Here is a 16026-nt window from a genome sequence, read left to right as displayed (position 1 = left end):
GGCCAGGGGCAGCCTGCACCAAGCTGTCGTCCCCTGGGCACTCCCAGCTGGAGTGGGGTTTCCAGGGGGCCACTCTGCTCCCCACCTCTAATCATTTCCCCACTGGATGGACTCCCAGGGGCTCGGAGGAAGCTGGGTCTCCGAGGTGTATGTGTCTGCAGGGCTCCCTGCTCTGCACTTCCCTACGTGGGAGGGGCCTCCGAGCCTACGTCACCTGGCAGAGTCCTGCTGGATTTCTCGAGAGCAGCTGCAGGACCACCTCCAGCTGAAGCTCAGTTGCCAAGAACAGCCACCTCCGGTCTGTTGTTATTTATAACCCAATTCACTTACACCCAGAACATTAGCCGGCATCTGTTAAGCACTCGCCAGCTGCTGGGCATCGCTGAGGCAGGCAGGGCTATAATTATTCCCTGTGCAGATGTGCAAACGAAGCTCAGAGAGTGGAGCACTCAGCCAAGGGTACTCAGCCAGAAGACGCAGCACCTCCAACCCCGAGAGCTGTCTCAGGGTTTGACTCCTGACCTCTCACTGGAGCCCAGGATCAGCCTGGAAGGCAGGAGCAGCGGACTTGACATCCGCAGGGCTGAGACCCGCGGGCAGGGCTGTTCTCAGGCCCTGGGGACTCCCCCTGAGCCCAGCTGAGTGCCCGGAAGTCTCCTCCCTGGCTCCCGGCGGCAGCTAACAGGCAAGGTCAGTCATCAGACGCGCGCCAGCACTGCTGAGTACCAGAGGCTGCATCCCGCTCTTCCTGCTCACGACTAAGGGTGACAGTGAGTTGGACTAGGAATAGGATGGCCCTGAGGCCAAGGGACAAAGAGGAAGGTCACTGACTTTAGGCCCTAAGCTGGGCCCTCAATTGGCTTCCCTGGTTCTGAGCTCACAGCCTCACCAGGCAAAGCCCTCAGTGGGCGCGAGCTGCAGCCACGAGGCATGCAGACGGCGGTAAGTTGGGGCAGCGGCTACCGGGCAGAGCCCGGGGGTGTGCCAAAGCTGGTCCCCAGGCCCCGGGCGCTGTGTCTCTCTTAGGAATCGGCGGCAATCACCCACATTTCTCCTCTCACACAGACACCCCCGGGCCATGCCCCGCCTTTGCTGGGTCTTGCCTCCCCCTTCAGCATCCTCTCAGCCAGGGCTCATCTGCCCGGGCCTCACGCCGCTACTCTCAAATGCATCTAAAAATTAAGAGCTGGAAATGGCCCTGGGCAAAATGAGGCACAAAACTGGATGAAGGGAATTCCTACTGAGGAAAAAGAAATGGATTTTCCTAGGGAAAACTGAAAACCGGCTTTGCCCTTTGACAGACGAACAACGGTGTAAAAAGGCCATTTCCGTAGAAACAAGTTTTAATCGCCCGAGAAAGGGACAGATTCTAGAGTCGCTTCACAATTGTCCGTGCCATAAGTGGGAGGAGCCTCAGCTGACTCGCCCCTAAGTTACTTCCACCCTTGGGTTCTTTGCAACAACGCTGAGGCAAGAGTACTTTCACTTCTTGCTGGAACCCAGGACGGGACCGAGGGAGAAGAGAAGGGTGTCACTAGACCCTTCCTTACTTGGGGACATCTGACTTAACTTGAGCCATCAGTGAGTTTGCTGCTAAGATCTGTTCCCCGAAATCAGGGACGACGTGGGATTTGGTTATGTCTGGATTACAATTCTGTCCCGAAAGAAGACGATCGAGGAGTTTAGTCCATAATGTTGGAGGCATTGCCTCAGGCCTGATCCGGACACACTGCACTGAGAAGGGAGCCGCCAGGCACTTCTGGGAAAAGTGCTCCCGGGGCGGCCTGGCCTGACTTTCCCAGGCAATGGTCTCATTTTGAAGAGGGCATCCTGCTCCATCAAAGGGAAGGGGGCTGAGGTTAGAGGGGAGTGTGTGCCTCTGTGAGGAGTCCGCTGGCTCTCATCTCGGGAGAACCCCAAAGCTGCCGGGGCCTTCCCGGCCCGTCGGCACTGCGGCTGGAGGCCCCCAGCCCTTCCCTGGGAAGCTCAGAGCCTAGAGGATGACTGGCAGTGCCAGCGGCCCCAGCGACAGCACCGTGGCTCCCACGTGAGAACAGGCACATATGAACACGTTCTTGACAACTGCGGGAGTGTCCTCCACTGGCTTGGTGCATTTGACCTTCCAGAGCCCTTCAAGCATCTCCGACGGGTTCACAGCTCGGGGATTCCTGAGCTGCTGCAGTGTGGAGCCCCATGCCCGACCTGAGGGAGGACAGCAACAAGAGGGATGCACACTGAGGAGGAGGAAGCCTGGGCCCTCGGAAGCCGAGCGGCGCATTCAGTCATTAATCGTTCACTTGGCAAATATGAGTGGTTCCCTCGTACGTGCCAGGCACCGAGCTGAGCCCCAGGATTTCTCACTGAACAGAAAACCTTCAAGGGCCCTCCTCCCGTGGGGTGCCGCAGTCCCCAGGGGAAATGGACAGTAAATAAAGAACGAGACACACCCGACGTGCACCTTGTGCTGCAGAGGAACAAAGATGTGCTCACAAGTCGGAGAGACGCTGTGCAGGAAGGTGACACTCCTTAAGGAAGTGACATTTGAAGGACTTGAAATACAAAAAGGAACTAGTTGTGCAGTAAACCAGGAGCGGAGCATCCCAGGCACAGGGGACAGCGAGCGCAAGGCCCAGCGGCCAGAAGGCGCTTCCCAGGCTGCAGGAGCTGTGGCCCAGTGCGGGGAGGGCTGGCAGGGGCCGGGCCTCAGGGCTCTTTCGGGCCGGGCCGTGGGGAAGAGCCGGTCCGCGTGCTGACAACGGCAGCCATCCAAGGGTCCAGGCAAAGGCTCAGCGTGACCTGACTTTGGTTTCATAAGATGACCCAGCAGCTGTCTGGTTAGGCGGATGACGCGGTGACACAGAGGTTACAGAGAGGTCCGTCAGCAGCCACCGTGGGATCCGGGTGTGAGACCAGGGAGCCTGTGCTCTGGAGAGAGGTGGATGGATGGAGACAGGTGCCTTGGGAACCCAGAAAAACAGCACAGTGTGCCTGACTTACACCCTTTGACCCCAGACAAGGGGCTAGGACCCAGGAAGCCCAGGCATCATCCTAAACCAACATCTGTTGTTCATCAGCACTTCCGAGGAAGTGGGAGGTCACTTTCACCTTCTGGCGGGCGGACAGAGCAGGGAGTGTGTGCCTGTGGGGGTGCCCTGTGGCTTTCGTCCAGAGGGCGTAGCATCTGCTGGATCCCCCAGGATCCCCTCTAGATTGCCTAGCTCTTCTTTGGTGGGTCCAGGGGCAACTGAGGCTGGCCTCCACCTCTTGGAGGCACCGCCCGGCTTGGGGAGGAGGCGCATTGGGTGGAGCTCCAGGTCGCCGAGGCCTCCGAGGGCGGTGCCGGCTGGCCAGACGTGTGAGCCAGGCCAGTCCTCAGGAAAGGCAGTCGTTCTCCAGCCTCCGCCGCCCTCCAGAGGCCCCCGCGCCCACTGCCTCGCAGCAGCTGCCCCCCGCCCTTGCCCGTGCCTCCAGCTCTTCACCGGCTCTCTGCAGTGTTGTCCTGAGAGCCTCTGGTTTTAAAATAAATCAATTTGGGTTGTTAAAAAATTATCTGCCCAGCTGGTCGCGGAGCACAGACTTCAAAACTAACTCAATAATAGAAGCTGCTGAATGGCGTTCTCATAACCTCAGCGCCGTCACGGCGGTTTTATCATTTCACGGCACCGATTGAAATGTTAAAGCGTCAGTGAATGAAACTGCGATACTTAGGTGAACGCTAGTTAGAGGGACCTGAAAGGTGCTCTCGGAGTGTTCCCTCGCGGACTGCGAGCTGAAGGGCTCCTTCCAGCCTGGGTGCAGCATTACATCCTCGCTCACCAAACGGCCAGTTTCAAGTCCCACTGTTACATCCTCTCTGCCCAGTCTGGACACTAGGACCATTCGGCGAAAGTGTATCAGGGGTGAATGCTTCTCCCTGAACACTGGGTGCCTTCTCGATCTGTTTAGACATGAACATTCCAGCAGGATGGCATGGCTGCTGAACACAAGGCAGCCACCCACGCTCCCAGTGCTGGCTCTGTAACCTTGGTGAGGCCACTCAACTTCCTGATCTGAGACATGAGCTTAATAATGTCCATCCACCATTCATTCAACACTTACTTACTGAACACCTATCGTGGGCCAGGCCCTGGGACCGCAGACAGAGCAGGGACCCCTCCTGGTGCTCAGAGCCCAGGGCAACTGTGAGGACTGAGTACAGGAAAGCACTGACACCCAGGCATGGACCAGGTTGAGAGGCGTTGGCTCCAATGTCCACACTCAGGCCTTGGGCAGATTTGTGAATGACTTGGTGCCCCTCACCTTCTCGTGTGTGTGTGTGTGTGTGTGTGTGTGTGTGTGTGAGAGAGAGAGAGAGAAAGATTGGCCCTGAGCTAACATCTGTCGCCAAAAAGCCAATCTTCCTCTTTTTGCTGGAGGAAGATTGTCCCTAACATCTGTGCCAACCTTCCTCTATTTTATGTGGGATGCTGCTGTAGCATGGCTTGACAAGCAGTGCTAGGTCGGCACCCGGGATCCGAACCTGCAAACCCTAGGCCACCGAAGCAGAGTGCACAAAGTTACCCACTGTGCCACCAGGCTGGCCCCTTCTCTGTCTGTTTAATGCCCCACCTATCGAGATGCTATAAAGATACCTAATAAGAGAGCAGCTTGGAAGTGTGCGCCATTTTACATGCAAGATAGGGTTCGTCAGGAAAACTCTATGGTAACTCAAATGCAGAGAATCTTGTGGGAAAGGACTCGGAGCCCCAGCACAGCTCGTGTGAGGGCAGAATGAACACGCCTGGCCGTCATCACAGAGCGACCTCTGGCCCACGTTCAGTTACTGTTCAAGAGCCAAACTGAATTTGTAAACACAACAAAAAAGCCACTTGAATATTTACTTCCCCCACCGTTAACCTGCAATGGCTGATGAAAACTCATCGCATCCCAGAGTGTTAGTCAACTCTGAATTTTCGTTTTAATTCTCATGTTTCCATATGGATTTAAAGAGACAGGACAGTGTGTGTGTGAGTGCGCATGTGTCTGTGTTCTAAATCAGGGCAACAGATTCCTGTGTGTTCCACCCGGGAACCCACTGGTTGCTTAGCAACATGATGATCTCTGCAACCAGGAGGATCTGGTGAATAACAGCGGTGTGATGGCCCAAGAATTGGTCAAGCTGCTGAGGAGCAGGGCAGCATGGGCCAGCTCAGGGCAGGCCTCCGCTCTGCTTCTCAAACTCTCTGGTTATTCTTTTCCATGGCGACATTCAGCAGGTGCGTGGGCAGGCCCCAGCACGTGGCCAGGTCTGACGGCCCATGTCATTAGTGCCGGGCCCTGCTCTCATGTGTGCACTTGAAGGGAAGCACAGGCACCTGTGTGGCCTCCCTTCACCCGCAGGGCTGACTTACCCTAAGCTGCCGAAGCCGGGACGGTGCAGGGGCCCCGGGAGGGTATTTGCTGTGGGCTGGTTCTCAGGACTTCAGCAGAGGCTGACATCACTCTGGTGTTGCTGTTTTCTCTTCAACTTTTTCCTGCATATTTTCCTTCTTTATATCCACATTATACCAAGCCGAGGAAGGCAGGGTTGTGAATTTCCCGTTCGCAATGTGAAAGTGATGCCATACTGGTTTTCTGTTCTGGGCAGTCACCCCTCTCCCTGCCTCCTTGGCCGGAAACAGACCAGCACGGACAGATTCTCAGCCAGTGTCTGTCCCACTGCTTTCATGTCACCCATTAAAAGAAGCTGCGTTTTACATTTTAATTAATCTTGCAGTGTTGTCTCAAGCCATTCCATTTTGTCATTTTCATTTGCTCCATGATGGGTGTTAACAGAAGAGGGTCATGCTGAACAGAAGTAAGTGCCCTGCAGAAATGCTCTTCGTCTCTGGTGTGCTGTCTCTCCTTCTCGCTGCCCACCCACATGTGTGCAGAGCCCTCTCTCTGCTTCTGACGACAGACACAGCTGCCTGCAGAGCCTTCCTGAAAAGAACTCCCACCTACCTGGGAACGGTTGGCTACTTCCAAAGGGAGGGTGGCGCTGAGCCCGTCCTGCGGGCCCGAGCTGCCGACTGCTGGATGCTGCCCAAGGGCAAGGCAGTGCTCTGCCTCTGGGAGCCTCACCTGCCTCTGCTCCACAGAGCCAGGGGGCAACAAGCCCACTCCCCAGCTGCAGTGCCGTGGGGGCCCACCCAGGGTCGGGGCCACAGGCACAGTCACCTTTAGAGACGGCACATCGGGACCGTTACTCCAAGGCGTTCTCACCTGAGCAAGTGCGCTGTTGTGGGAGGTTTATCCGCTGTACGAAAAAACCTCTTTCTTCCCCAGAGGTCCCTGGACCTAATTAACAACTCAAAGCCCATCTAGATGGAGTGGCTTTACTCTCAGTGAGGATTTTATTTCCGCCATCTTAGCTTAATTGTTGGATCAAAGTGGAAGGAATGAGCCTTCCCCGAAACAGCAGACAGGAGAGGAGACAGGCCACCTGAGGGGCCCTTCCTGGCTCTCCGCCGGCGTTAGCTCTTGCCCGGCTTGGAACTGGAGTGGTTCTCCTGGTCCCACGTGAGCACCAGCACTTGCAGGCTTCCCCTCGTGTCCCCGCTGTGTCCACAGCCACCTCTCCCGAGACCCCGGGGCTGACCTGAGAGGCTGCTGCTCCCTCTCCTTCCCGTGATCTCCTGACTCTGAGTGACTGCGCCAGCCGCAGTGGAGGAGGCGTCTTCCGTCTTGCCTGGGCTGCCTTACCTGGTGGTGTAACCACAACCACCAACAAGTAACACCCTCCCCCCAGAGGTTCCCAACGGGGACCTCCTGTCTGTGGGAAACCCCACCGTGGGGCACACAGCCCTGCCGGAGACCGCATGTGAACACTCTGCGCGTGGATGGGTGTCCCTGGCCCCATGTGCATCCACCCGCCCTTGGAAGTGCTTCTCCTTATGACCAGGTCAGAGCTTGACCCAGCACAGCTCTCTCTTCAGGTCTGCCGCTGCTTCCTCAGTGGGCTGTCCCATATTGAAGTAACCATGACTGCCATCGAGTGGGGAGCCTCGCAAGGCTTAGAGACCTAGGTACCGATGGTGGTTTTACCCCAGTATCTATCAGAGGCAGAGAACGGACAGCCACAAAAGACAAGACAGAGCAGGGAGCCTGGGCCCCGCCTCCAGCTCCCTGCCCTCAGTTTACAAAGCTCCTGCTCGTCCTCGGCCCTTTCTCACAGATGCTGCAGCCTGTCCATTTTTATTGCTGGTCATGATGTCAGCACCTGAGCAGCTCTTCATGCTCTCCAGAGCGCGTCCACCCCGGCTGTCACAGCACTTAAGAGGGAGTGGAACCCATCTCATATATAAGGACACGGAGACTCACAGGCTGAAAACGTGCCTGTGCTGCCATTTGGCAGAGTCAGGACGTAAAGAGACATCTCAAGTCCAAATCCAGAGGAGGGACCCATGGTAGGACAGAACCTTCCAGAATGTGGTCTGTCCACATTCATGTGAGTTAAGTCCAAAAGGCAAGACACACACACCTGTTCTTGCCACTTCCCTGTGGCTGTGGCTTTCTCAGGGGGGTAGGGTGGACAGGCCTTTGGCTTGGGGACAGCAGAGAAGAGTGTGAACCAGGGCCTAGAGGGGTCGTTCTGCCTCTCTGTGTGTGGCTGAGAGCCTGCCCTGGGCCTTGGCCCAAACCAGCGAGGGTGCCATCTATTACGAGACCATCTCCATGTAGGTGAGCACGAAGCCTAGAGACTTCTCTGGCATTGAGATGTGACCTCCTCCCCTCGGGACTGTCCAGCTGTCTCACTGGGGCCAGTCAAGGTTGACCATCCAGTCCCTGGGGCTTCCCCTGCCCAGCCAGAGCAGGAAGGGCACGGGGCCTCCCACGGCTCCCGAGGCCACCACTGGGAGAGTGGGATTCCTTTCGGATTTCTGCTTTTTGGTAAGGACGGCACGTCCTATTAGCGAACCTCGAAAGAACTGAAAAAATACCTAAGCGCCCCCAGTCCTCCTCCAACAAAGGAGCCCCGTCGGTGCTGGAGAGCGTCGACTGCGAAGCACGCCCTTCTAGAGTGGACCAGGGCACTGAACTCCGGCAGAGTACTCCTGTTCTCTGATGGTGTGGACGGTTTCTTCAAACCCCACATGGCTGTGGGGCTTCCCACTCACCAGAACAGGGCCAGCCTGCAAGGAGCCCTTCCCTGCACTTGCCCTTTTAAGTCCAAAAGCAGGAGGTCTGACAGGCAGTTCAGAGGGAGGGGCTCGCCTCCAGGGAGCTCCCCTAGTGGCTGAAAGGAGGCAGAAATTGTCACTTCCTCCAGCGGTAGCGGTGATGTCACCAGACACGCCCCTCCTGGGAGCCAGACCTCGCTCTGGGCCTGTCTTAGGTCTTAGCCGCCCCTCTCTGCTCACACAGCCGGGCAAACCCACCCGCTCCCCAGCGTGGGGTCAGGTGAGCGGGCTGCCGTGTGCCGTGGTGCCTCCTCAGACCTCTGCCCCTGCTCCTCTCTCCACCTGCCCCCATCCTGGCATGGCAAGTCACTTGCTCACTGCCAGTGCATCTGCCACTAGGCGCTCTGGTGTGGTTTGAGTGTCTCCTCCCCCTTCCTTGCTGACCTGCTTTGTGACCCAGCTTGTGACGGTCTTCTCTGTTGTTGCCGTTTCAGAAGCCCAGAGGTCATGAGCACCATCTCAGGTACACGGAGCACGACGGTCACCTTCACTGTTCGCCCTGGGACCTCCCAGCCCATCACCCTGCAGAGCCGGCCCCCAGACTACGAAAGTAGGACCTCAGGAACAAGACGCGCCCCGAGCCCTGTGGTCTCGCCAACAGAGATGAACAAAGAGACCCTGCCTGCCCCCCTGTGCGCTGCCGCTGCATCTCCTTCTCCCGCTCTCTCGGATGTCTTCAGCCTTCCAGGCCAGCCGCCCTCCGGGGACCTCTTTGGCTTGAACCCAGCGGGACGCAGCAGGTCGCCGTCCCCGTCGATACTGCAACAGCCAATCTCAAATAAGCCTTTCACAACTAAACCTGTCCACCTGTGGACTAAACCAGATGTGGCGGATTGGCTGGAAAGTCTAAACTTGGGTGAACATAAAGAGACCTTCATGGACAATGAGATCGATGGCAGTCACCTACCAAACCTTCAGAAGGAAGACCTAATAGACCTTGGGGTGACTCGAGTCGGGCACCGAATGAACATAGAAAGGGCTTTGAAACAGCTGCTGGACAGATAAGGGCGGCTGCTCTTTCCCTTCACAGACTTTGTTATAAGTAGAGATGGGCTTATACTGAAATGTTTGGATGGCCAAGCAAGGTCTGTGAGCACCAACCCCATTCCACGGGTTTGTCTCCTGGTACCCAAAGAAAGGCGGGGCGTGTCCATGGTGCGGCTGGGTGAAGGCCTGGAAACTCCCCAGCTCTCTTGTGGGTTTCTTAGGCTGTTTCTGTGCAACAGGGGCCGGGGGAGGGAGTTTTTCTAACACAGAAAGAGATTCACAGCTTGCCTCCCAGCATGCAGGTGCCCTCACTTTGCCAGGTCCAAGGGACTCCCCCGTTGGTTTAGCACGGGACCCCTGCTCTTGCAGGCAGACACCAGTGTGCTCTCGATACCTCCTGAGCCCTCCCTCCTCCGCCCTCCGGGCAGCTCTCGCCCCAGCCCCGCACGAGGCCTCTCCTCGGCCCGTGCCTCCCGGAGGGCACCAGTGCTCACTTGCTCCTCTCTTCCCTGTACTCTGCTTACAGCAAGACACCCCCAGACTTGTTTGTCCGGTGCACGTTCTCGGGCCTGAAAGGTAGAGCAGCTTTTTTCCTGCAGCTTCCTCCCCCGTCTCCTGCGATGTGCATCCGTGGCTCTCTGGCCATGAGGTTCTTGGCAGGGATGGGGAGTCTGAACGGGATCGTGCTCGGCTTTGCTTAGCTTTCTTTCTTTATTTCTGCAAATCTATTAGCATAATTCCAAAGTGGCCAAACAGATGTCACATGGAGTTAGTCAAAGCACAAAGTCACGATTCCCAGGAGGCGGGGAGACCTGGCCATGGGAACCAGCCAGTGCGCAGCTGCCTGGGTCCAAAGTCTCCCCAAGGATGAGAGCAGCAGTCTGCCAGGAGTCTCTCCACGACTGTGAGAAGGGGGCTCTCTGCCTTTTGGGATTCTTTAAAACAACGTTGTGCTGAATTCTGCAAAGATCAGAGCAGGGGAGCATGCACTTTGACTTGAGGGACAAGGCCCGAGGGTACTGATGGGCTTGTGCTGCTGCCAGGAGCCTGGGGGGCAGTGACTTCCGTTCTGCGCCCGGCCAAGGGTAAGGTGGCCGCTGAGACGGCCCTCCTGCTCTCTGAGGCCGGGCAGGGGGCGCTTAGGGGCTTGTCCCTTTGTCTCGGAGTGTCCAGGAACCCCACCAGCTTGTCTTAATAGTGCAGCCGGTTTTCTGAGAACCCAGCGGGTATGGCGTACAGACAGGGCCCAGGGTTGAGAACAGAAGGTGGGCTGCAGGGTGAGGGCGCAGAGCAGAGCGATGAAGACAGGAAGGAGCAGGGAGGTGTCCTGAGCGCCGTCTTGCCTCTCTGGCATTTCGTGAGACCTACCCCGTTCCTGTTCCTAGAGCCCCCGACCCCGGAACAATGCCTCTGGTTTCCAAAGGAGGTCGCCAGTTGCACATGGGCCGCAAAACATCCAGTCAGGCTTCCAGCACATTCTCCCACGTTTGGAAGAAACTCGAATGTCAGGTTTTTGGCTTTTATTATGATTTCAGAACTAGCCTAGCCCATCTCTAATTATAAAAACATGATTTTTTTTTCCTTCTTTTTCTTTATGCTCACAATCAAGTGTCTGATTAGGTCTGAAACAGCTCTAGAATGAACACGTAAAATTTAGCAATTTCAACTCTCTTTCTTTACTGCAAGTTTAAATAGTTGTACAGATAGTTTATAAGCACAATATTTTAAGAAAAAAAAAGTGGCTGGCCTACAAGGCAGCCTTTGTGCCACTTCAGTGCTAGAAAGTTAAAGAAAAAACTTTTGTGATTTAATACTACTATTTCTGTGGAATAATGATAAAAGTCTGACCTTTTTAAATCACCCTTATTTGGATGCATCGGAACCAGCAGAGCTGTGTCATATTTTCTATCTTTGCTAGAACTTCGTCATCGGAGGACAATTATTTCTTCAAATGTGGCTACAATTCACAATGCAGCAGTTTCTCCAAACACACACACGCACCACACACACAGTGTTTCCAGCCACGTGCCCCTGAACTGGAAACCGAGTTTTGGATCTCCTTCTGTTCCAAAACCTCCTGCAGGTCAGTCTTGGTAAGTGAACGATCCAGTCCAACTCGAAGTCAGTTGAGTATTAAGGCGCTTTCCTTCCATGTACTCTCAATTTTTCCATCGTGTGGTGAATGCTATTACTTTAGAGAAATTTCAAGCCAAGATACCACAGGTGGCCTGCTGAGGCTGCCCGAGATTTCAGAAAACGTAACAATGGGGGTTTGGCCATTATTTGTCTTCCATTTGGTGGTAGTGCAAAATTCAGTGCATATGCCCTTCACCGTGGCTCGCTCTTCGTTGCCTGCTGTTGGTTTGACCTTGCTGCTCAGTGCCAGGCAACGTGCTCTAGACAGAATGAGGGTAAAGGAAACCCCTGGTAGGTTGTAACCAATCGCAATTCGGTGGCTTTAGGTTTACTGGACTGGGAGCCAGTGGGAGAGAGCTGGCCGTTACTCCCTTCCTTAAAGAGACTTCCAAGTCACATGCAACTAACCAGAAGCAAGCAGACGTAAGGACTAAAGAGCTGAGGAAACCGTTTATCTTGACCTGTATTACCATAGAGAAGTCATAGACCCGTGAGAACCTGCACTGACAACAAAATACACACACGTTGCCGAGAGGAGTCAGCCTCCGGCTCCATTCGATGATTCTGCTATGGAAAGCAATAGTTCCTCATTCCCATTGCTGCCCACTGTCCTCCCCCCTTGGGACGTGTTAGGACCAGGCCCTGTCCCGTGCCCCTCTTTTAACGGTGGAACAAATGTTAACTGCTCATATGAAGATCATGTTAATACTATTCCAGGTTTTAAGATCAACTTTTGTTATATACTGTAATTTAAATAAATTGCATTTACATGCCTAGTTTCTGTAACATTGTGTATACAAAACCAAAATCTCTCGAGATGTAAATTACGTAGACCTGCCAAGATACCTTCTCCAGGGTGTCCGCACACTTTAAGTTCATTCATAATATAAAAATGACTCAGTGTGACTGTTGATTTGTTAAACTTTACATATCACAAAGTGAATTATTTGTGGTTCTTTGGTTAATAAAATGGTGATTTTTTTTTCTGAGTTATTGAACAAGCAAGCATTACCCAGGTGATCTGACAATGACTTTTTGTGTGTGGGCCACAAATACTGATTTTTCCCATTAACGAATTTTTTTTGTTTTTTAGAAATTAGTCTGTTTCACACTACAGTTTGTGTAACATGTGTTCGCATTATCTATGTTGCTGTTACTTTTGTGCTTTTATTCTTTTTAGATTTTATTAAAATACAACAACAACAATCAAGCCCCTGTAATTTGCACTTTCTCCCAATCCTTAAATCTCTTGTATGGCAACCAAAATTACTGTAAAAAAAAAATAAATATACTATTGCACTAAGGTTGTGGTTCTGATTGCAAACAGTGAACACTGTCTGAATTAAACAAAGGAAAAGTTGCCAAACTTGAAGTCTAATGTAGGTTGTTGGAACATCATGGCCACTTTACCTCAAGAAAACTGACCTGATGCTATCTTCCATCAAAGAGGAAACATTCTCCTTTCATTGAGCTAATCCGCCTTGGCTCCATTTCCTTGAAGCATGCTCAAAGTACAGACGGAAACACGTATATTATCTCAGAACTGGGGCAATGTCAGCACGGACGTCTGTGCACGTGGCTGTGAGGGCAGCTGAGGCCTGGCTTTCCTGCGGTTTGGGATGGAAGCAGGGCTGGCCTGGAGCGTGAGCCCGACTCGGAGGCTGGGTCTCCCCCACACCCACCCCTGGCTGTCTTCTTGCTGTCAGGCCACGGGGACTGCAGAGCTGGGCAGCCCCCCTGGCTGACTAACGCTAACGTGTTTGGTGAGCAAGCACGCACTAAGGCTCGGGGCAAGAGAATTTGTGTCTTTTGGCGAAGAACTGAGCCGGGAAGACAGGGGCTATCCCTTCCGCTGGAGGGAAGCACATTTTAAACAAACAGTGAACCTCTTCGGCCTCATCAGTAAAAACTTGTCTTTAGTTTCTGGACAGTTTCTTCTATTTTGGCACTTTCTCCATTTGAACAGCAGCCACTGTGTTTCAGTGTCCATGAAAATTCTAACTCTCGCGTCTTTTGCAGTTTACCGTCCCTTAACCCGCCCGCCTCACCATCCAGTGGCTCCTCCCAGGCCTCTTCTTCTAGATAAATGTATCCATTTGTCTTAAGGGGAAAAAAAATTATTGGGAGACTTTTTCTTTTCCTTGTACTTCATTTGAGGCATTTTAATAACCGGTGAACCAGAATGTCTTTCTGTATTTGTAGATACCCATGTGCACACGCCAGTAGGTGAAAACGCCCCAGTGGTTGGGTGACCACAGCAGCTGCATGCATACGGGACTGCCCGCGCTTTGTGGGGAATCGGGTAATTTCCAAACTTGTTTCTCAGACTTCAGCAGATCTGGTCATTTCAATTTTTTATCCATGCTGTATCAGTGATTTTGTTTCTTGATTGTTCCTGTAACATATTTCTACATTTCACAGTCTTTACCGTTTTATGTTTAAAATTATAACAATCACTGTTCACCGCTTCTACTCTGGAACTCTTTGTTTATAGCAATTCTGAAACTTTAATATGAGCCTTCAAATAAATACAGAAACTAAAAAAAAAAGGAAAAAAATAAAGTGTGTGCCTTGGGTGTTTTGAACCTGATCTGCATAAAACCATATTGTATTCAAATGCTGTATATTTCATGAAAGGATAAATATACCTTCAATGTATTAATGTAGCTGATACAATAGTTATAGTGCCTTGTTTTCTGAACTGAGAAGCCCATATCAATGCACAACATGAAGTAAAAAACAATTCGAGAAATGAAATGTTGAGAAGACCTGGACGTGATTCTGGAGCCTTTCTCATCATAAGACTGTGGAATATACACAGTCATTTAAGTTAAAAATAAAAAGAAAGTTGAAATAAGATTGTGTTATCAATTAATTTTCCATAAAAAGTGCTCTCTACTATATCACTTTCAGTATTTTCCTTTAGTTAAAATACACAATGTATTTGAGAATTTCCATGGAAAGAGCGAGGACGTTCTGGCCGAGAGCCCTGAGCTGTCACACCCACTTCCCCTTGTGCTGTGTCGCCCCCCGGTGGTGCTTGTCGGTCATGCTTATCAAAGTCAGCAGGATGGATATTTTCACATTTTGCTAAAAACAAACAAAATGTTTGCTTTCAGTGATGGAGACCACTGATCACACAAGAACTGTTTCCCTTGTCCCTGTAAGTTAAGGGAGCGGCAATACACAGTCTTTTTCTTTGAGAAGAAGAATGATTGGAAGAGGCACATCGGGCTAATCCTTGTCTTGACGCGTCACGCTCTGTTTCCCGAGCCTTAAGTGTGAAGCGTCCTGCGCAGCCTCTGGCGGCCCAGATGAGTCTGGAGCGCCGTAAGCGTGTGAGGACACGCCGCGCCGCCTGCGGACTAGCCCAGTCGCAGCCATCACGAGTCTGTGGGCAGCTCAGCCCCATCAGAGCAGCGCAGGCCCACCTCCCCGGGACCTCGCAGGCGGGCGGCTGGCACTGCCAGAGGCAGAGCAGATACCACGGGCCGTGTCCGCCGGCATGTCTCTGGGCTCTTCTGCCAAACACAGGTCTCAAGGGAGCAAGGGGCCACGCCTCCTGGGCCTGTTACCCCACAAGACGGTCATCCGTGCTGCTGTTTACCAGGCCAAAGTCAACTGGATAGCCAGACTTCCTCACTTCAGGCAGCAGGTGTAGCTGAGCATCTGAGAAGCTCAAGGGAGTGTGGTTGGGCAGAGATGGCCGGGGTTTCCTAGGGGGCCCCATTCAATCGCTGCGGCCTCTGCTGGATACATGTACATGTCCAACAGTCAAAGGGGGAGCCAGAGCACTGACCGCAGCCACTGGGCAAGCCAGACACGCAGCCGAGCCCCGGCCTCGTGTGAGATGGGGCTCAGGGGAACCCTGGCTGGTCTTCAGTGCAGCCAGGGCAGCAGGACTGAGAGTGCAGACCGCTGGTCACTCTCCTGCACCTGGTGGCCAGCAACCTCTCCTGGTGCTGCTAGACGCCAAGCCATCCTGCCACTGCCCACTCGTGGTCTTCCTTGCCGAGGGACTCAGGCAGACTCAACTGTGTTCTTCAAACCCCGGAACCCAGAGGGCAGGAGGAGAACAGAGCCCTTGAGGCACCAGGCATGTGGCCCCAGCACAAGGCAGAGTCACGTTATTTCTGTGCGTGGTCCCAAGATGTAGTACAGGCTGGAGATAAGAGGAAATCTCTGCGCCAGGCGCCAGTCAGGGCCCTGCACGCACTGAGCGCCCCACAGCCCCGGGAGTCGGCCATGAACAGCCCCATTGTGCAGACGAGGAAACGGAGTCTGGCCAAGATCCACAGCAAGTGTGGAACAGGATGTGCTGTGCTGGGCCCAGGGCTCCCGTGGCTGAGTCCATTGGTAGGAAAGAGAACCCCTGTCAGGTGCCCCCTGAACCACGGCTGGTGTCCGGATCTACCACTAACGACAGGGACACATCCCTCCCTCCTCCTCCCTCCAAGTCATCTGTGCAGGGCCAAAGGGTCCAGGAGGCCGGGCAAGGCGGGGGCTCCTCCCAGCTGAACCACCTCGGGGTGTGAAAAAGGGAGACTGACTTCAGAGGCCACGTGGTGACCTCTCTTCTCTGGGCTAGGATCAGGGGAGCAGGAGCTAAGGATCCCAGATTTTCACAGAGCAAAGCCCCCCATCTTTGTACAAGGCCCCAGGGCTGCGAAATGTTTGACATGTGGCATCTGCCTTAATTCTC

The 16026-nt window shown here is 53.7% G+C and overlaps 1 protein-coding gene across 16 annotated transcripts in view; it reads left to right on the top strand.

Moving 5' to 3' along the window:
* Positions 1-12627, top strand: part of SHANK2 (SH3 and multiple ankyrin repeat domains 2) — a 561061-nt gene extending 548434 nt beyond the window's left edge. For all 16 annotated transcript variants that reach the window (XM_070565748.1, XM_070565747.1, XM_070565746.1 and 13 more), the window contains one exon: positions 8636-12627. In XM_070565748.1, coding sequence (XP_070421849.1) covers positions 8636-9206 — 571 coding nt within the window. In that variant the 3' untranslated portion in view covers positions 9207-12627. The remainder of the gene's footprint in view (positions 1-8635) is intronic.
* Positions 12628-16026: the final 3399 nt, after the last annotated feature.

Source organism: Equus przewalskii, chromosome 11, assembly GCF_037783145.1.
Source record: "Equus przewalskii isolate Varuska chromosome 11, EquPr2, whole genome shotgun sequence".
Classification (NCBI taxonomy): domain Eukaryota; kingdom Metazoa; phylum Chordata; class Mammalia; order Perissodactyla; family Equidae; genus Equus; species Equus przewalskii.
Note: the sequence above shows the minus strand (reverse complement) of the source record. Positions and strands in the feature narration are given on the sequence as shown.